At 37.2% G+C, this 22,716-nt stretch overlaps 2 protein-coding genes across 8 annotated transcripts in view; both read left to right on the forward strand.

Annotated features, from left to right (window-relative positions):
- Positions 1-10,826, forward strand: part of LOC111866120 (ras-GEF domain-containing family member 1B) — a 576,878-nt gene extending 566,052 nt beyond the window's left edge. For all 3 annotated transcript variants that reach the window (XM_023854750.2, XM_023854748.2, XM_023854749.1), the window contains 3 exons: positions 5,178-5,329; positions 6,546-6,618; positions 8,037-10,826. In XM_023854750.2, the coding sequence (XP_023710518.1) occupies positions 5,178-5,329; positions 6,546-6,618; positions 8,037-8,055 (244 nt within the window). In that variant the 3' untranslated portion in view covers positions 8,056-10,826. The remainder of the gene's footprint in view (positions 1-5,177; positions 5,330-6,545; positions 6,619-8,036) is intronic.
- A 6,720-nt stretch (positions 10,827-17,546) lies between these two features.
- Positions 17,547-22,716, forward strand: part of LOC111866139 — a 28,386-nt gene continuing 23,216 nt past the window's right edge. For all 5 annotated transcript variants that reach the window (XR_002843104.1, XM_023854794.2, XM_023854793.2 and 2 more), the window contains exons 1-2: positions 17,547-17,608; positions 21,702-21,858. Coding sequence is in view for 4 of the 5 variants with exons in the window: in XM_023854794.2 (XP_023710562.1) it covers positions 17,606-17,608; positions 21,702-21,858 (160 nt within the window). In the remaining variant the exon portion in view is untranslated. The remainder of the gene's footprint in view (positions 17,609-21,701; positions 21,859-22,716) is intronic.

The raw sequence follows: 22,716 nt of genomic DNA on the forward strand, positions 1-22,716 counted from the left end.
GCGCGCGCCGGTAGGGAGAAAGGCTAGTTACGGTGAATGGCTGGTGAAAAGGCTAGTCGTTGAGCGCGGTCGTAGGAGCCATGAGGCAGTGGCTACGCCAGATGCCCAGTGAGTCGGACCATAACACGACCACCGGCGAGTCCTGGCGCGGTGCCCCAGTGAGTCGGGTGTGAGAGCGCCGGAGGGCCGAGGCGGTCGTGCCTGGCGCAGCCTGCCGATACCTCCGAAGACCGAGCGCTGGCGACGAAGCCTGCTGGCTGAAGTTGCTTGATGTGGCTAGCCTGTAGACTGATGATGAACTGCGTGGAACTGAATTGAACTGAATAACTCGGCTTTGGAGTCGCTCCTTTTTATATGCTGGTCGGTGGGGCGGAGCCAAACTCGAAAGTGAGGAGGAAGAATTGATTGGCTAGCGCGCGTAATGACGTTGATGCGGGCCAGGAGCGATCCCAGTATAAATATGAACGTTTGAAGCAATCAGATTGGTTAGCGCGCATGATGGTGAAAAGTGATGTGAAGAGCGAGCGTTGCAGAAATGCGTGATAATGTGGGATGTTCCCACAGGCCGTTTGAGGCCGAAACATGTAATGTAAAGGAGAGCAAGATCAAGGACATATAATATATTGTTTGCACTTGGGATGGAGTTCATATCATTTATCATATAGAGTGTAACATGATGCTTAAATATAATATTAGTTAGGAATAGTTATATAACATTATCAGGATTTTTAGACTGATTCCAACATACCTGAAACAATCTCTGTGAAAAACAGATCAGTCTACAAGAAGACTTTTAAGGGCTACAAATTTTGTGCTAAATATATTGAAATCAAGATGGGCAGGGCATGCAGCATGAATGGAATAAAAGAGGAGTGCATGTAGGATATTGGTGAGAAAGCCAGAAGAAATAGACCGCTAGGAAGACAAAGATGTAGGTGGGTGGACAATATTGAAATGGATCTTAGAGAGATAGGATGGTCTGGTACAGACTGGACTGATCTGGTTGAGGACAGGGACCAGTGGATGGCTCTTGTGAACATGGTAATGAACCATCAGGTTCCATAAAATGCTGGAAAGTTTTTGCGTAGCTGCACAATTGGTGGCTTCTCAGGAAGGGCTCATCTCCATGAAACTACTTAGTTATATATTGAAATCAGAAGCATATGGAACACCTGGTCAAATTAAACATATTTTCGGTTTCCCTTTGCAGTATTGTCTGTAGGCCACAAGAAGAGCACATGGCAGGGACAGACAAAATCCAGTCCTACAGCCTATTCAAATTGGCCATGATATACTGAAAGGCCAACAAATTATATTCAGTGTCCATGTCTCCTATATATATTTATATTATAAACATAATTTAATTGACTGAAGAATGAAATTAATGTAAATATTAAAAATTGCTGTTTATTCTGAGAATTATATGACACCTGTGAATACACTGTTTGGCTAAAATACAGAAATTTAATTGTACAGTAGGCAGTACATATATTAACCACTGTGATTAAGTAATTAATTAGTTGAAAGGTTAACAGTAGTAAGAGAAAGAACACTTTTGGACTAAGTAGGCCAGTATCTTGTGTTGCCAAGATTGAACACTTTTTAGCTGTTACTAATTATGAAGGCAGGGCCACGGCATAGCTCAAGTGGTTAGTCACTGGCTTCCCACTGTGGCGGCCCGTGTTCGATCCCGGGTCTGGTCAAGTGGGATTTGTGGTGGACAAAGTGGCGCTGGGGCAGGTTTTCTCCGAGTACTTCGGTTTTCCCTGCCAATCTTCATTCCACCAATTGCTCCACAATCACCCTCACCTATCATCTGGGGCTGGTACAATAGGCCAGAAGTGGCCGCAGTACAAGGGACTTAGTCCCACCCCACTAGCATTAAAAGAATTATGAAGGCATAACATTAATTTCTTGTATGTGCAAGTAGTTTACATAAATTAAACATCCACATTTTTATATTGATAGAAATATATGGCATGTGAAGGTTAACGATAAATAAACTGGCGATGTGCTGCACCAGGCAAAATAATTACCCATGCCTGACATGCAGGGCAGTTTGTCCATATGGCAGCTGTTCAACCCACCCACTGGACTTAATGAACTTGGATGCCCCCGCTAATGTTCATTGCAACAGCCCAAGTAAAGAGCAGGAGAGGGGAGCCATATTGCAATCAGTATTTGGCAATAAAAAGAAAGTTGTCCTTCTCTCCACTTATTACAGCAGTAAAACTTTTAATTCATAAAAACAAGATGAACACAAGTTCTCTCTCTCTCTCTCTAATTTATAAAAACAAGATGAGCACAAGTTCTCTCTCTCTCTTTAATTCATAAAAACAAGATGAGCACAAGTTCTCTCTCTCTCTGTCTGGACCGTTTTCCCTATCTTGCTGTATGTACTGACTGTAGTTAATTTTTTTAGTAAGCTAATTGAGCTACTGGAAGCATTTACATGTATAATGATCATTGTTGCTGAATGGCAGTGTAAATTTTCTTATTGTGGCCTTTGCTATTTGGCACTTTGCATTTATTATTTCATTTGTGCAGAAAACTTTAAGATGCGTCCACATTACTCGTGCTCGTGCGTCAGAAGCTTACTGCTGCCGGAAAATCAGGATCTGGAGCTGATGTCCGTCGTGAAGAAATGCGAAGGCTTTGTTTGGGCGTCGACTTTGTCAGCTTCAGATCCTGATTTTCCGGCACCAGTAAGCTTCTGATGCATGAGCATGAGTAATGTGGACACACCTTTAGATGTATTCTCAGAGATAGTTTGCTTAATGTATGGGTTAAACCCTTATGGTAAAGCAAATAGCCTAAAAAAGCAAAATGAATGTCATAAATAAACAGAAACATGTGAAAAACTTGTAGTGACCTTAAAAGTAATAGCAGTTCTGCCCCACTTGAATCCATAGCCTGTTTGTTTGCTTTATCTGTCTTCTTGGATAACTCAACACTCAACTGCTTAGATTGTATAATAATATATAGGAAGTATATAGGTATGTAATTCAATGCAGAGAATTATCTTTTATTTATTTAATGATTACAAGTGCATTGTGCCATCATACACAATCTGTTCTTGCATATAACTCTTTTAACAGATCACATTCAGTCATCACCAGGTCATACATATACATATTTTAACCAAATTCCTATTATGTGCTTGATTAAAATATGTATATGTGTGATCTGATAGCATAGCAAGCGTATACTTGCTGTCTGCTTTCTTTAATTACTCTTCAACCCTGAAGATGGAGGCAGTACATTCATCTGAATCAGTAAACATCTACAAGACTACACAGCATCACATCCCATCACTGTGAAAACCTCAATTTCAATGTACTGAGTCCTGTTTATATATGTATAGGACGTAATAAATTGGGGTAGGGTCAGAGAAGAAGACATCCTGAAAATGTGTAGAAAATATACAGTCATTAATCATACCAGGAATAAATTAAATATATGCATAACAAACTTGAATTCAAAAAGGGGGATTACAATTTGTATCATCCGCAACCTCATGCAGATAAATTGAATATAACAGTGGAAATTACTCTTTACAAATGTAGAGTACCTATTTCTGCAATATATGTCATTATTCCACCCTTCTGCTTCGTTTATAGCAGCCATTGAGGTTATGAATGGGAAAATAAATGGGACTAGAGAGGGAGACATGTGTTTAAGCATAGACTCTGTTTCACTTTATTGTGTGTTTGAAAACATTTGCACATAATTCTGAAGATAAAGGATATTAAAGTGTATAGAATTCCTGTTTCTGCCAAGTAATTATATCCCTTTTGTGGGTCTCTCTTTCATCTGTCTTTTCTGTTCTGTAGCAAGGGATCCACTTCTGTAGAGTAAATCTGATGTGGAAGTTTTAATGACAAAAGTTGAGTACCCATCCTTTTTAAGCACAACAGACCACTGTAGGTCGCGGTGCAAGGACCGAGGAGGCCTACCCCTCATACATTCATTCATACCCATCCTTTTTAGAAGGCTGAATCGTTCTGAAGTAAGGATTAGAGGAGAAAGCGATAAACATGGTGTCACATGTGCTGTATTTCGTCATGGTGTATTCATGTTTGAAAGAATTTGTACAAGATAGAAAGGAGTCAGAGCTGTGTGCAACATGAGTTTTTTGTTGTTGTTATAGTTGTCTCTGTCTTTATTAACTTGGAACATCTCATGATCTTATGAGTGGTCTGAGTGAACACACTTGTATGTTGTTTAGTGCTCCTATTATATATGTGGGGCATTCTGGGCTTGAATCTCAAGATGGAGACCAACAAAACTGAATGAGTTTCTGTGTTGTTTTCTTTGTTCCCTTAAGGCAGATGTTACACAAGTACTTGTACCTGATTTCCATCTCTTCATCCAAAGTTGAATTTCCATGTTCAGTTCTGTAGGACAAATGCCCTCAAGAAAGGTGTAATGAATATGGGTATAAAATTATAGAATAAATTACCAAATAATATTAGGGAAATGGAAACAGTGAGGCAGTTTAAAAGAGACCTGAGATCCTACCTAATACAACATACAGTTTATTCTGTAGATGAATATATTGGACTGAAGAGAGATGAAGTGACAGGAGGTTGGAGAAAACTGCATAATGAAGGAGCTTCATAACTTGTACTCTTCTCCAAGTATAATTAGAATGATCAAGTCAAGGAGGATGAGGTGGGCAGGGCATGTAGCACGAATGGAGGAGATGAGGAATGCGTATAGGATATTGGTGGGAAAGATAGAAGGAAAGAAACCACTGCGAAGACCAAGGCATAGGTGGGTGGACAATATTAAAATGGATCTTAAAGAAATAGAATGGGATGATATTGATTGAATTGATCTGGCTCAGGATAGGGACCAGGGGTTGGCTCTTGTGAACACAGTAATGAACCTTCAGGTTCCATAAAATGCTGGGAAATTCTTGAGTAGCTGCAGAACTAAGAACTACATAACACAAGAATTATGAACAAATATTATTAACAACTTTTGGTAAAATATTGTAAAATATGATTGAGAGAAACCGCTCCAATTGCAGATATGTCAAGATCTTCACAACAACAACAACAACAACAGTATCAGCAGCAGCCATGATCTGTAACATAAATGGGTCTACGTACACTTCAGTTGTATTATAACATGGGAACTAAGATCATGTGTTTTTGTTTCTTTTCATTTAGACTGCCCAATGGCCACATAAACTTCGAGAAATTCTGGCAGCTTGCAAAACAGGTGACAGAGTTCATTACATGGAAGCAGGTGACATGCCCATTTGAGAAAAATACAAAAGTCATCACTTTCCTGCAAGCCAGTCCTGTGCTTACTGAGAATGGTAAGTTTTGTCCTCCGTTTTTATTGTGAAGTTTGAGATTTCTTAATTGCATTTTAATTCAGAATTAGAATAAATAATGCTTATAACTGTCGTTCACAGCATTAAAGTATGTGTGACCTTCCATTTGACTTTCTTTATCCCACATTGTACATAGAAGCTTAAAATGTATTGCAACTTCTGCAGTATTATTTAGAGAGATGGTCTCCACAGATTATTGAAATTTAATTTATATTGTGAGAACTGTTTTCAAGAAAATGGCCTCCCGCCTCTAGTGTGCATCTGAAGGCCCCCTGTTTTTGTTGCTAGAATGTTAATATTCGCTGGGCACCTGCCTGTGGTCCTAACTTCTGAATATGGATCAAATTTATGTAACTATTCAGGCACTAGTCAGCCTTTGTGGCTAGAGGGTGTCACGTGGTCAGCACAGCGGTTCAAAGTTGGCATTAACTTCGCCGACAAGCGGCGGTCGCTGGGTCGGTATAGTTCACTTGCAGACTACAGGCCACAGAGTTTGTTTTGTTTGTTTTTTGTTTTATTCAAGCACTAGTAGCAAGTATAACTAGAATAATCAAGTCAAGGAGAATGAAATGGGCGGGGCATGTAGCATGAATGGGGGAGAAGAGGAATGCATATAGGATATTAGTGGGAAAGCCAGAAGGAAAGAGACCATTGGGGAGACCAAGATGTAGGTATATGGACAGTATTAAAATGGATCTTAGAGAGATAGATATAGTTCGCTTGTGGACTACAGTCCACAGAGGTTTTTTAGACATAGGATGGGATGGTATGGATTGGATTGATCTGGCTCAGGATAGGGACCAGTGAAGAGCTGGGCTCCATGAGTGAGTGAATCAGGTGCTAGTAAGGTGTGCATGCAGACAGATGACATTCAGGGAGGCTCAGGATATGTAAATCCATCAAAATCTCTGGATCAAACTTTTTCATGATCACGAAATTCTTTGTGTGTGTGTGCGCGCGCGAGCACGGGCGCGTGCGGCAGAGAGGGAGAAATCAAAAAGAGAACTCCAGTAATTTGGGGTGTTTGATGCTGTGGTAGTATGACATATCCACTTTGACCCCAGACTAAGTATTCTGTTTTATACTACTTTTGTCGTTGAATTAATCTGTCATGATAGTGCTCCAATGTAGACAAGTATATATGAGTATTAGTTTAATGTTTGTAGGGTTTCTCTGATTTTCATGTATTCTCTTTCAGCTCTGGCACTTGCATCTTTTGAATGTGAACCTCCTGAAAACAATCATGAAAAGGAACGTTACAAAGCCCTCAGGTAAGTCTCCTGCAGTTTTAAATTATACTGCTCTTCTTACCAGCCTTCATTTCTTACTCTCTGAGGCAAAACAGAATGGGAACAGTGGAAATCTACTGACATTTAACCAAAGAGATAGGTGATTACATTTATTTATTTACTAGGTGTTCTGCATATTTACAGCCATTTCATAATTTTATAACATCTGAAACTGAACAAAATACAGGTTTCAAGAAGTTCATCGGAATAAGCATTTTTCATTATAATGGTGACCATGAGCAACAGAGAGAATGTTGCTGGCAGAATTAGTACTACCAACAACCAGTATGTGCAGCACACTATTCGCACACTGTGTTACCGTATTTTCATCCAGTATGACTACAGTTTCATTCCATAGAGAGAGAATTCCTGATGCCTTTCTTTTGATGGAGGTGTGATGGACAGTAGAAGTGATATAGTGATATTTCCTCCACACTGGTTATAGTAATTATGTCTTTGTGACTTGGTCAAGTGAAAATGCAGTAGGAAGTGACATTTCCTCCGCAGCACATGCTATCCTCATATTGCTGTACATGATTTGTGGCCACAGTCTGAACCATGTGAAGCTGAGGGTGGCAGTAAGGAATTCTCGAACCTGACAACCTCACAACAAGAGCTGCTCTTTCCATACCATGCAAAGTATTGATATATTATTAAAAGCCATATTTTCCATAAATTAATAACAATACTTTATAATAAAGATGCCTTCAGTTATGCTTAAAACTGAAATGTAGTGTAAAACTTGTTGAAGTGTTAATTCCAACTCCCTGGAATTGAGTGCTTACAAAAGCCCACCACTGGTCCATATGATGAATTCAGTGCACACTGTCCTACTACATTCTTTAAGGTAAGCTAAAGTTGTCCCTGTGCTTAACTAATTATGCACTAAGCCATAAAGACATGTGGGAGTGGATGTATAGATCCATGCATTCTTGACCTCGGCACTAGTTGGAGGTGAGTGGTCAGCTTCACGCCCTGGCTGCTTTACCCCCACGAATGCCCATTGGATAGGGGGATGTGTCGGCCCCAGAACTGGTCTGGACGACGTGGAGAGGAGAAGAATCTTGCCCCTACCTGGACTCAAAACCTGACCCTTCAGTTGACTGCACTGTCTGAGCTACTTCAAATGTTATGTTTGGCTGTTATATGTTCACAAGTGTACACGGTACCCAGTAACAACAATGGCTGTTGTTGGTACCAATATGCCCTCCTCTCAATTATTGGGACATATGTTTTCTGCCTTAATTTACTTAAATTTTAAGATTATAAATTATGAAGATTTCCTATATCATATTCTTTTCTCTTTCATAAGTCCAGGTGTTCTCCATACTATGAATTGCACCAAGCTAAACTACATTATTTCCAGCAGCAATTAATACACCTTTTCTTCTTTGTCTTAGGTCTGAGTTGAACTCATGAATGAGTTAGGTTTCCTTGGACAGAAATCTTATGAGTGAAGGAAATGAGAGAGGTGGCAGCAAAACTGGAAGCATGTATAAGTATGGCGATGATCCAGAGCAAAGCACACAAAATGGTTATATGGTTAAAATGGCCCAAAAGTCATTTACATTTGAGAGACCTGAGAAGTTTATAATAGTCAGGATAAGTATTATGTGGTCTCTTCTTCTGGTTTATTGCTCTCATCGCACCATCTTCACAGGAGCAGCATTATCACCAGCATTGTCTACTTGCCATTTCAACAAAGAAAAGACATACCAACTCTGAGTGTCACTATGGTACTCTGACTGATATATAGCTGCTCGCATTTTATTATTAGGTATGTAAGATTTGAGGTTTTCATGGTGGTGACTATGAAGAATGCTGTCTTCTGGGATATGGCGCCATGTAGATCTTGGCCACATCCCAGAAGATGGCATTCTTAATATAAAATATGTTTCCACTATGATCAGTGGTAGCCTGGACCTGAATTCAAAGAACTGACAGCATGAATAAATTTCTAGCTTTGTCTTTATAAATTTGAGTTTTTTAAACTCTTTATTATAACTGCATTTATTTAGGCGGAAATCTTTTCTTTTTTCTAAGTATTATTGTAAATGTTCGGTGCCTTCGTCTTTGTGAAGTTTTGATGTATTTTAGCGTGCGTGTGTATGCATGTAATGTATTCGTATACTGTGAAGGTTGTTGACCAAGAGAACTGAATGCTGGTCTGAAAATATGGCACTAAAATATTGACATAGATAATAAAGGCTATCTTCCAAGATTTCAGAAAGACAGCTAACACCAGTACCTTCTTCAGAGTGTGAGGAAAGTATTTTACAAGCTTAACAACTTATGATGAAGTTGTGAAAAAGGTGTTATGTAATCATGACAGTTTAATGGAACATAAAATAGTTTTTATAATCCATGACAGGTGTTCCTTGGTGTTATATTGGTGATTGCCCTTTACTGTAGAGACGTGTTGCAATAACCATTCTGTTGACACAAATACAGTGGTACATTTTTACTGATGATTCATCAATGATCATGCAAGACTACATGATATTTTTAATTTTAAATTACAATGTTATCATCACCGTCTTTCTTAAAGAGACAGCCTGCTAGACAGTTGAGGTTATGTGTGTTTCACATGTGAAGCATCATTGTACTTAATATTTATTACATTCACACAATCCTGCATGGCTCACCCCAAGGTTTTGTGCTGTCTGTAGATTGGCTGGGAGACCAGAATGTCCCCAATGCCTCATTCTAAACATTATTGGTGCATAAGCATAGTGTTTTATTAGCCTAGTAATGTAGAGGTAATGTATTGCTAAAGCAGCATTGAGTTACATATTTCAGATCTGCTACCAGGCTTTTCCTATGCCATTAAATCACCATTTGGTGTACAGTTGTATTTAAATGACACAGATATAAAAATAGAATGAACAGATTGTGTGAAAAATAATTTAGCATTATTCACTGTTGGACTAATTAATTAAATATCATGATAATATCTGTCATTTGAAGTGTACTGGCATGTACTGTATAGTTATTTTCAGTCTAGGATTTGTGTAAGAGATCAGAGGAATTCTTCCTAGGATGCATTGGATCGAGCATAAAACTGTAGAAGTTTTGTTTTGCATAAGCCTTATAATGACCTGTCAATCAGGTATCAGGTATCATATTGTGCAAAATTTAAAAAATTTGGAGAAAAACTTCAAAACAGTGTGGATAATTTTAAAATGTTTCTTTAGTTGATGAACTGTACCCTGTGGAAGATAAAGAGTAGCACTGTCATATCATAGTATAAAAAAATGTTCACTCTATAGTAAAATTTTGCTGTGTGCAGCACATTTTTCAGTTTTGAATGTTTCGTACTCTCTTATCATTTACTACACAGAGACTGCTGACTGTAAGAGGGACTTTCTGAAATATTGAAAGAAGTACAAATTTCAGTATTGAAAGTGAAGAGTTTTAGGTGAAGTGTATTCCTTCATGGTCTGTAGTTTATGACACCATGTACACATAATCTTATGAACTAATTCTGAGATATTCTACAACAAGAAATGTTTTCCAGTTTCTATTTTTGTATCTCATGCTTCATAGCAATATATGAAGAAACCAACATGACACTTCATGAAAGAAGTTTTGATCACAAGGAAACGTTACAGGTTAAAAATTGTAGTTCATACAAATTTAATCATAGTGATTATTGCTGCCAGATCGAAAGCTGGGAATTGTTATCAGATTTTAATTCCTTGATTGCTAGTTATTCCAAATCAATGATTACATTTTCTTGTAAATATCTTACAAATAATTTTGTCTTGCTTAGTTTCAGAATCTTGCAAGTATAAAATGTTTTGTACTTGCATTTCAGTCGTTTTTTGGAAACGGCAGGACTGACTTCATGTCTCAATATATGTTTAAATAAGTATGTATGGGAGCTAATGAAAGGATGGAAATTTCTAAGCATTCTGTGAAGAGCATGAATATTTTCTGTGTGGGCAAGTTAGGGATTTAAAAAGGTGGTATTAAGCCTGTCATATATTTTTTTTTTGTAATGATGATTTAGAAGGGTAAGAAGAAGAAAGAAAATAGTACAGTATGTGCCAAAATATGCAGTACTGAAACTCGTGTGTCTTGAACGCGCATGTACGTTTGTCGACAGGTCAAAGTGTTCCCAGTAGTGAAAAGGAAGTTGTGTTGTCCAGTTGTTGTTGGAAATGGGTCTCTCAACAGAGGAAATATTATTCATAGTTGAGTATTATTTCCGTTCGTACGGAAGTGGTCGCCACACAACTCGCTTCCTTGGTTTTGAGTGGCCAGATGTTATCATCTAGAAACCGCTACAGAGTACCCATGTGACGATATGGTGTGCCATCTCAGCACATGGATTATTAGGTCCCTATTTCATTGAGGATGAGGAAGGCAGTGCTCTTACTGTCACCCAAGAACGCTACAGGGACATGGTGATTGGACCATTTCTTCAGGATTTGAGAAGGTTCTGTCATGGAAGGGGCCTTCACATGAATAGACAGTGGTATCAACAGGATGTCTTTTCATTTCAGTACTGTATATTTGGCACATACTGTATTTTAAAGATCTGTAATGAAATTACATTTTTGTCTTTTATAATTTCATTCCCTGTATTGTGTCAATTTAGATTCCTCTAATAGAACTTCCACATAGAGCCCATAAGAAAATGTGACTGTGGGAAAAACATATAATATATATATATATTCATTTATTTAACAGACATATATTGTCAGATGATAGTGACTTCAGCACACAACATGTGACTACACTTTACAAATGACTATCACACACAGACTATGGTGTTTTCAGTTATGGTCTTCACTGCGCTGCTTGGTAATGACTTCCAGTGGCAGATGTTCCCCTTCCTCTGGGTTCCCGAACTGTTCCCAGCCTCAGCTACCAGCTTCTGCAATTCTCAACTAACTGACTGACTGACTGACTGCCTGCTTGCTTGCTGACTCTGTCTGAACTTCTCTCTACACCCGGACTCTACTTGGACTGACTGACTAATGTCAAAGTCAAACTCAAAGTGAAAATCACATTGCAACTGACAGTCAGTCAGTCAGTCAGTCAGTCAGTACTGGAGCTGGGTGCCAAATATTTATTACTGTTTGGCAGTTACGGTCTTGTTTTTGTGGGGTGCCCTCTCTGATGAGAGGATGGGTCTGTCTTTTGCATATGCTGCTGGCCATTGCCAGTGCAGTCTCTCTTCGGCCCGAGTTCCTCGGGACTCACGAACATATTTTACTGTCTCAGATTTGAGACTTCCCTTTTCGTTGCCTCCTACAACTCGCACGATCATGGTGGAGGTATTCAACCCCACCTCCACATGGGTTACTGACTAATGGCAGCTGGCCCTCATTATACATAGTCTCAACATGAACTGCATAGAAAACACCCCTTCCAGCCGTTCCTCCCTTGTTGCACGGGCACGTTACTTGGTGATGGCTCTGGCTGGTTTTGAAACTGTTGCCTAGTAATGGGGATGTTTGCAGAGCTGCTCCATAGCAATGGCTGTCTCTGCTGGTTTCACAGTTCTTACTTTGAGCAAATATGCCACAATATATATATATATATATTCTCTTACCCAAGAAGGAAATACATTATTCAAACTTGTAAAATTCTTCAATATAATATGCAATTTCTTCTCTCTTTATTTGATATGTGATTTGCTAGCTGTGGTAAAATATCTCAGTTTTGGTGAGTGCCATATACATGGAATATTAGGTTAATCTTCTTGTTTGTTTATGAATTCTGTTTTCCATAATAGAAACAGCCTGGGAGCAGATGTCTTATTGATTTGTGAACATTGTGGAATGGGACTGTAGTTTAGAGTTATGGGTTCAGTTTCACAGTGTGCAGTGCCAAGTGTTACTAGAAAAGAACTGTCTAAGGTGGAAGATCTAAAGAAAGAGGGGGGGGGGAAGGATTTTTATATATAAATGCCAAAAATCATGTACTGTAATGGTCATTCTACAAAGTGTCCAAACAAAACAAGAAATCTTCCCAAACATGCTTGCTGTTTAATTCAGAAGATGAATACCAACTTTAAGTTGGATATTAACAAATCTTCTTACATTGCATTAGCAGCTAAACTTTTAAACTTCATTTAATGTTTATTGATTGTATTGCAAGCACTCAAGTATATTGATATGCACTTGCCAAGCCATGTGCCTGACTGTGTAGCAGATGTTTCTGCATTGTGTTCTGCTTTATTTCTTTCTTTGTAAAGAATTAACTGTAAAACTGAAGGCTGTATCTGAAACTATTTGAAATATTTTGAATTGTTCGATCATTTTCACTGATCAAAGTCAATGGCATAATCATATTGGGTTTTAGTCTGCAAGGGAACTATACCGACTGAGTGATCCCTGCTTGTCGGCGAAGTTAGTGCCAACTTTAGTGGAATGAGGGTGTCATGTGGTCAGTGCAGTGCATCCCCACGGCCGTTAATTTCGGTTTTCAAGACCAGAGCCACTATTTCCTTGAAATAGTTCCTCAGTTATCCTCGCAAGACTGAGTGGACTCTGATCCAGACCCACTACTTCTGAGAAAATTTGGTAATGCCGGGAATCGAACCCAGACCTCTGGGTGTGTAATCAGGAACTATGACCACTAGACCACAGAGGCGGTTCTTGAACACAGGAGACTTTATTTAATAAAATTTAAAACTGTTGCATCGTTTACATATAATTTTCAATCTAGTGGTTATTGTAGGGTTTCTATAGACTTCACATCTTTAAAGCTCTTCTATTTGGGAAATGATGTACATGAGGAACTGATATATAATCCAAGACAGTGAGATAGTAGATATGAAAAGGAAATTACAAGACTTCAAAGAGAGAAGTAATTATTAAAAATATTTTTATTCCCTGTTCATTAAGATTTGTCATTTTGATTATGGGATAATCTGTTGGATAACTATCAGGCCCTTTTAATTTTTGGTATAATTTTGCTTTATCATTTACATGGACTCAAGTTAACCTTGTAAGTCATCAGATATATAAGATATGTATATATATGACTCCTTCATAGTTTATAATAAAAGTCTGAAGTCAGGAATGTATACAATTAACAGTTTTAATATGAGAGGGCTGTAAAAGTATAATTATTCCAGATGATGTGTTACAAAAGTGTCACTGATGATCGCCACAGCATATTCTTTATAGTAATCAGACATATCCCTAACCTGTGCAGTGAACTGTGCAGTTAATTGAAATTCAGTACAAATTACAACCTTTTTAAGAATTTTTTTAAACAGACCTTGAACATGCAAGAAATGCCTGGGGAAAGCTTTCATAAAAATTGTGTATTTATTATATGCATTTAATTTCAGATGCAGTTCATGACTGTACAAATATCTAAGGTACTTAAGTGCCATTGCACAAGAAACAGTGTACAATGTTGGTATGACTGGAGGTGGGGGTAGGTGGGAGGGGTACAATTATTTTGGGAAAAAAGAAACACATACCAACAATCTAGTCAAAAGAGTATCTTTTTTATATATATCACAGCAGATTTTACAAATCCCAAATTTATGCTGATTTTAAAACCAGCTTATATATTTGGTGTTTAAGAATTATTTTGATATTAGCCTTATTCTTTTTCTCAATTCTTGTAATATGTTAAAAGAGTCCTGAGTTGCCATATGTTTTCTGTAGTGATCTAGTTATCTATACACACTTGTATGTTATGTAAAGGAGGCAAGTTCATATAGCTGTGAATATGTTTGCAAAATGACTGTACTACATAAAGAGTCACTTAAAAGCATTTTCTATGTAAATAGTACACATATGTATATGTATAATTTTTTGTTTACTCACTGAATTTCTGTAAATGTGTTTGTTCTTTCTACCAACTGCTCTCAATTCTTTGTACTTTGGAAGTAATGCATTCTTGTTTTATTTTTATTAGAATAATAAATTAATTTTAAATATCATCTCCATAATTAAGAGTCATCATTCCATTACATGTTTATAAGACTATGACTGTCAATTGTCAAACAGCCACTCTTGCAGTCTGTGTGATTTGAGGTTCTTGTGGCAGTTGCTGTGGTGAGTACTATTTTCTGGGATATGATGCCATGTAGTTTGGTAGAAATTTCCCAGTGTTTCAGAGGAACATAAGCCAAGCCTTCATCATCAGAGTAAAAGAGTCAGCAAAGCACACAGCAAGCAAACCCTGAAGATGGAGACAAAATGTTCCTCTTGAATGCTGGTAAATTTCTACCAGGATAGACGGTGTCACATCCCAGAAGTGCTCTTCAAATATGATTTGGTATTCCCATTTTTACTTTTGAACCAGGAATTATTACAATTAAAGAAATGAACTGTGTTAGTTCCTAGTTAAGAGAAAAGATTATTGTTTCTGCACTAGTTTTCAGTGGATACTTTGATATTTATTACTTTGCTGTAGAATCATCCCTTCATACTGTCTTTTAAATGTACATTTATATCTGTAGAATAATGAAATAAACTATACATTAAATATATAAGTAGATGAATTTGATTTGTTTCATTTTGGTCCGTCACATAGGCGGCACAACATCAGCCACCTTGAAGAGAGATGACAGAGGTTATTGACACAAACCGTATGGTTTATGAATTTTAATTTTTAACAAATTTTTAAAACTTTTAAATATTTCTATAACCAGAAAGGCTGCTGTGACTGATAGATGGAACAATGTGTACTTGGACATTACATGTGTATTTGATTGACAACTGTTGTGACAGTGGTTTCAAAAAAGTGTTTGGTGCCTCTGAAGATGATCCAAATGGATCGAAACATGTAAGGCTAGTGAATCATCAAGTGAGATATAAGTAGATATTTCATATTTTGTGCCTACAATTTATTTATAAAACACGTCTGATTAATTTAAGTCTTCCAACTCTAAACAGCTGATGCAATACAAATATCCAGTTCACTGGAAGTTCGTTCTTCTCTGGCGACATGACAAGCCATGGATTAACAGGTGGGTAAGGGACGTTAATCTTCGACTTGAGCGTTCGCTTGTGGGGATCGGCAGAACTCACATTGATGGGATTGATGTCTCTTCAATAATGAGGAATGAGCATACTGTCCATGGTCTGCATCTTAATCCTCGAGGCAAGGACAAGCTCACACGGCTCATTGTAGAGAGCTTTAAGGGCAGACACATTCCAGTTGTCATGGGTGTTCAGAATCCTTTTTTAGGTTAAACAGTGCAAGGAAGGTTTACCAGGTAAAAGAAATTGCAAAAGAAAATAATCCTTCAGCTAGTAATAAATGCCAAGAAAAGAAATCAAAAAGAGGAAATAACAGCTCGATAAAATCAATACAAAACAAAGTACTAAGAGTATTCCATCAGAATATAAGAGGACTGAGAAATAAATCAAATGAATTAATAAGTTTCATGCATTCAAGTCTCCCGCACATACTGTGCCTTACTGAACATCACATCAAGCAGCTGGAATTAGAACATTTTCACATAGAAAATTATAATTTAGGAGCTAGATATTATAGAAAAACGCTAGAGAAAGGAGGAGTGAGTATTTTTGTACATAAAAACGTGAAATTTACTAAAATAAATTTAGAAGATTATTGCAAAGATCAAGATCTAGAAGCCTGTGCTTTAAAGTTAGACTCTACTTTTTCTGATATTTGTATACTGACTTTATACAGAGCTCCATCTGGGATTTTTGATCTATCTATTCTTAGATAGATTAGAAAGCATCCTCAATGTACTGCATAGTCCAAAAGTCAAATTTCTAATTTGTAGTGATATAAATGTAAACTATCTCACCGATAGTAATAGGAGACTAAATTTAGATTCTTTGTTATTATCTTACAATCTCTCCAGTACTGTTAACTTTCCCACAAGAGTTCAAAATAACTCTAGGTCAGCGATAGATAATATATTCATTGATAACTCAAAAATAAGAGACTATACTTTAGGACCCTTTACAAATGGCTTGTCCGATCATGAGGCCCAACTCATAGAAATAAATAATATTAACCTTCAGCCCAGTAATCAACAATATAAAACAGTAAGGAAAATCAACAAGCATATGATGGCAGGTTTGTCACAAAATTAAGTAATGAATCTTGGGACACTGTATTTGACAGCAGTGATAATGATTCTAAATTTAATTGCTTTCTGAACACATACTTGAGGATCTTTTATTCAGGCTTTCCCTTAAAAATAGCAAAAAATGACATTAAGAACAAAACTTCATGTAATCATAAAAGACATCTATATTTGGCCAGTAGGGACAGTAACGATCCAAGACTAATAAGTCACTACAAAATGTACTGTAAAATCTTGTCAAAAGTCATTAACGAAGCCAAACAGAATAATTATAACAACCAAATTCTAAAATCAAACAACAAAATTAAAACCACCTGGGATACTGTGAAAGTTGAATCGGGAAAGAAAACTGTTAATGAAGATGTACAAAGTTTGAATATTGAAGGAAAGTCTACTAAATATCCACAAGCTATTGCGAGTGCATGCAATGAATATTTCCTCTCATTAGTTGAGAAAACATATCTTAATAACAATAATAATAGTGTACACCACTTAATCGGAGTCCGCCATTTTATTCCCTTGCACTCATTTAGCCTTTCACCTTGAATGCAAAAGCTGCCTATTTGGCCTAGATAACCTTGTCATATTAAATCAGTTACTTTTAAAACTTTAAGTACCGTATTACATGGCAAACAATTTTATATATATGTGTTTAGTATTAGTGGTGCCTATTTATTATTTTTACAATTTGTTTGCAAATCCAAGCATCTGTTTTTTCCCTTGTGACACCTATCGGATGATGTAGAAGTTACAACTTCACGCATAAAGCGACAAACGATGTGATTGGAGATTGAAAAGTTATATATTACATTATGTTCGCTGGAGACCAATTAGGGACCGTGTTTCATCATTGATATGGTTACGTAGGTAGCCATTTTGAAGTAATAGAAGAATTGCGTGCGTTAAGGAAGGAGAGTGATTTACAAAATGGTAAGTTATTTTCTGCCGATGCTAAAACATTTTTTTGTAGGAAACATATCGGTATGTTAATGCTGGAGTTTTAATAGGTAATTTTCAAGGTGTTCCGAAGTCTTGTTTAGTATCGAATCATGAGTTGCAGATGTTAAACTGTTTTCTAGTTCCGTTATGTCTGCGAATGGTTTCCCAATGAAATTGTGAACAATTACTAAAGTAAGGCGATTTTATTATGTTGCAGTTAAGTGTGGTGTGAATGAATACGTCGAGGGTAAATATGTCCAAGGTAGTGAAAGAGTCCGCCATCTTATTTCGTTGCACTCATTTATCCTTTCACCTTGACTGCAAAAGCTGCCCATTTGGCTTAGATAACTTTGTCATATTAAATCAGTTACTTTTAAAACCCTGAGTACTGTATTACGTGGCAAACAATTTTATATATATGTATTTAGTATTTTACAAATTTTTTCCAAATCCAAGCAGCTTTCCCCCCCCCCCCCTCGTNATTGTGACACCCATCATCTTAATGGATTAATCAGTCGTTCCTCTACCATTAATAGGAGCAAAAGAGACACAACATGGCAGAACTATAATCCTCTCACCTATATTGGTTGGGTTACTTCAAAGATCTTCGGATATGCTCACATTTTTGATCTTCATGAATTACAGGATCATATGAAGAATGAAGACATTACAATTCAAAAACTCCTTTCAGTAACTGGAATCCTGCATAATCAATTATACACAATGAGTCAGAAGTTAGTCACATTTCAAGAGGAGATTAATAATCAAATAATAACAATTCAAAATCATATAAATCAAATACATCAAATTGATCAATATCTGCAACACCATGAGAAAATTGAGGGATATAAACTGGCAAAAGTAATAAATCTAATTGCCAACTTGATTATTAATTGGAAATGTTGCTACTGCATGCAAACTTCATGTCATACCAATGGACTTCAGTAAACTCGAGGAATTTAAATTAATTCTTGATACTCTCAACATGAACCTGACAAAGATTGGAATGGAAATCTCACATTTCTATCTCAAGAATAATTTAGTTACATCATTACCAGATTTGCAGTGTTTATACAGAGAGGGTCATATTATCATGAGCATAGCAGCTCCAATAAGGAAGAGGAACTTGATCAAACAACATCTTGAAATCTCCCTAATTCCACAAATTGAAGATTCAAAGATATGTTATCTTCCTCTGTCAAATCATCAAACTATTGATATAAAATGGAAGTAATAATATTGTGACTTATAATTCAACAAAAATGTGTTCATTAGATTACTCATCTTTATGTTTAATTCAGATAGTCTCACTAGATTACCTTAATTCAAAAAGTTGCTTAAGAACTGTTGTAACAAAATCCAGTTTACAGTTAATTCAACAAGTATGCCCTTTGAAATGCGATAGAATTACATTCAAGTAAACTTGGATGAGAATCAATGAAACAACATGGGGATATATTGGTCATCAAGTAAATGTTGAACTTAATTGCTCTCTGAATAAATCTAAAATTATTAATATTGGAGGATCATCAAACCATGAATGGTTAACTATTCCTTGCAATTGTTGGATTAACACAAACTTGAATCTGTTAATCTCATCCAATACCTGGTGTCACAATCATGTGGAACTCTCACATGTTATTGTTCGTCCATTAAGCTATCTGAATATCAGTAGTGTTATAAGTGAGGAAAGAAATAGATTAATGCCATTAAGATTACACAAAATACACACAGTCGTTCTGCAGCAGGCAGTTATTGTTCAACTTTTGAAGAAGTTCCCTGTTAAAACAGCACAGTTCAGTGACTTCCTTAAGAAAACCTTTCATTTCCTTTGTCCTAAGCCAAATGAATGCAGGTCACATCTCTAATCATTCTGCATTGAATTCTATTGTAAAAAATTTGCTGTTTATTTATTCATGTGAGAACTGTACATTTAATGTGCAGAAACTTAAAAATTTGTTCCCTGGTGCGTCATGAGATGGTAGAACCAGCCATTTTAACTCCTATATATATATAGGCAAGCCCTGTTTCAAGGTATTGTGTTGTTCTTGTAGCCTGGAAAGTGTTTGGAATTTATTTCTCAAGTGTCTGAGTCTGCAAATATTTCACTCTGCATGGTATCAGTTGCAGCTTGAAAGAGATCAAGGAAGATTGTCCCTATGCTTAAATGAAACTCATGAAATATCCCGTTACGTAATTTTGTTGATTCTTATTTTTTTTGTCATGATCATGTGTGACAAGTGTATAGGGCAGATTCCTCAGGAGCAATTATTCTCTGAGCTATTCAAGAAATTGTCCACGTTTTGTAGAACCTGGGGTTGATGGCAATGCCCCTATAATGATGAATCCCATAGCAGCATCTCACATATGCATTTTAACATTACCTTACAATTTACACTTAAATCTCTGAAGAGGTCTCTTCCTTTCAGGTTTCTCCATATAAGTTCATATCTCTCTGGTCTAGTAGTCAAGAGTTCCTGGCTACAGATCCAGAGGTCCCGGGTTCGATTCCCTGTGCTACCAGATTTTTGGAGAAGCAGTGGGTCTGGAACAGGGTCCACTCAGCCTTGTGAGGATAATTAAGGAGCTATTCCAAAGAAATAGCGGTTCCAATCTAGAAAACCGAAATTAACGTCCATGGGATCTGTTGTGCTGACCATATGACACCCTCTGTCCGCAAAAGTTGGCACTAACTTCGCCAACAAACAGCAGTTGCTCGGTCGGCATAGTGCACTTGCGAACAACAGGCCATGGAGTTTTTTTTTTTCAGATGTGCTGTGCTGAACTCATTTTTGATCACCCTAATAATACAATGTTAAGGATACAAATATTAATAGTTACTATAGGATTCTGACGATGGTGTATAACACACAGAGATATTGGTTTTTCGGACTTTATCCCTCGTCCTGGTTTTAAGATAACTAAGAAAAACACAACGTTTTGGAAACGATCTGTTTCCGTCCTCAGGTGAGGGAAAACACCCAACAGATCCAGTTTCCAAAACGTCGTGTTTTTCTTAGTTATCTTAAAACCAGGACGATGGATAAAGTCCGAAAACCCAATAGCACAAATATTAATGATTCCTATTATGCAGTTTTCTGTTACTTCCTTCCTGTTCAATCCAAATACTCAGTCATCCTGTTTTGTGTTTAAGAATGATGTTTTGGTAGCTGGACTGTGTCTCTGTATTCAGTTAAAAGCATTTTATCCAAATATTCTCCTCAGCATCCTATTCTCAAACATGTTAAATATTTTTTCTTCTCGTGGGGTGAGAGACCAAGTTTAACTCCTATATGGAACAAAAGAACAGTTATATTTCTATACATTGTGAGGTGATTTAATTGATCACATAAATGGGCCTGTGTTGATTTGGCATGGTCTCACCCTAACCTTTGTGGATTTATTACCAGAAATTAGCCGGGCATTTGTTTCAGTGTTTGAAATTAAAACCAATTGGAGGTAGACCAGCACAGATTTGTGTTCTTTTGCAGATCAGACTTAGGGAACAAATTTTAAGGGCTCACAGACACTAGATGAGAAGTGATTGCTTGATATTTCATGCTATTAAGGGAGGGTAACATTAAGATGGAACGTTGAGAGGATGGGAGGTAGATGGAAATATTTCAGTATGGTGTCCAATAGCAGGCTACCCCTTTTAAATCTTAGGGTTTTCTTGGTATGAGCACAATTCACCAGTAATATATAAACTGGACACTAATGGGTGTGTAGCCTTCAACTTGATGTTAGTTGCTACCTGTTAATATTAGGCTGAAATGAATTGTGCAGTTTTTATTTTTAAGAGGTATATCTGATTTGTCTTCACTCTTGAAGCTGTATGATTCATCTCACAAACATTGTGGGGTAGATTACTGTACATTAGGGATGTCTAAGAAAAATGCTGTTTGTACCTCTGCAGCTGACCGTAAATGTACAAATCCTTCCTGTTTCATTATTTACTAATAATCCTGTCCTTAGACACTATATACAGGGAAGTCTCTATTTAAGGTTTCTGTAGGGCACAGTGGGATTTAATTTAATTTCCCCTATGATGATGTAACAGTACACAATCATTTTGTATTTTCAGAATTCCTGGACAGTTACAGTAACGGTTCCTGAAGCAGCTGGTGCTCCTGCCGTCACCCCTGGTGTAGGATCGAGGTATCCTTCGCTTGCTTCTCGGCAACTGCAATCTAATGCAGTTCCAGAAAATAATATGGTACAGCCACATGAGGATGTCAAAAGTAAGCTAACAGAATTTCAGTTTTCATGCCTGGTTATTGAGTGTATGTGTGTTAGTGGGGGTTGTTTCCTTGGGGAATTTGCACTGTACAGTGACAGCATTTCATTTCTTTCTTGTTGTATTTTTAATTTCATGGTAGCATAGTTAGTTGAGGCACTGTGCTACAAGCTGGAAGGTCGCGGGTTCAAGTCTTGATGAGGTCATTGGATTTTTTTTCAGTTGACTTAACCCTTCCAACCACACTGTGGCCCTTGGGTTAACTCATCCTCTAGCAGAATTGAGTACCATGAACACTCTTGGAATATTGTTGAGGGTAAAGGGTGGCTGGCACATAGGGCTGACAACCTTGCCATCATCATCTATGAGCTGATTGTCTAGAAAATATGGGAACCTCAACATCTCACAACCCTATGGTCCTCCACAGTCTTTTACAGGGATACCTATATTTCTCACACCCATCTTGCTTTTCGTGAGTAGAATTCTGTGGAACACTGAAGTTTATCACATTGATTTTAGACCAAGATAAAGTGATGTAACCAAACAATTTGTTGTGATTCCATTACTATATAGCTCCTCTGTGTATTGTTTGAACAGCCAGATTTCAGAACAGGCTGAAATTTGATGAACCGTTCAAAACATGCCATGTTTTCTCATGTAATTTCTGAATTTAAACTCTTGTGTCCTGAACCAGAGGCATATAAATTATTAATTTTTCATTTATATTGATAGAAACTAAAAGAGCGGCAGCCAGTTTTGTGTTAAGGTAGTTTGTTTTACATATTCAGGTGGAGTCTACCAACTGATTGATTTTTACTAAAGGAAGTCCCATTAACATGGGTCCAGTTTGCAAAAGATTATG

This window comes from Cryptotermes secundus, unplaced genomic scaffold (assembly GCF_002891405.2).
Source record: "Cryptotermes secundus unplaced genomic scaffold, Csec_1.0 scaffold318, whole genome shotgun sequence".
In the NCBI taxonomy this organism is placed as follows: Eukaryota; Metazoa; Arthropoda; class Insecta; order Blattodea; family Kalotermitidae; genus Cryptotermes; species Cryptotermes secundus.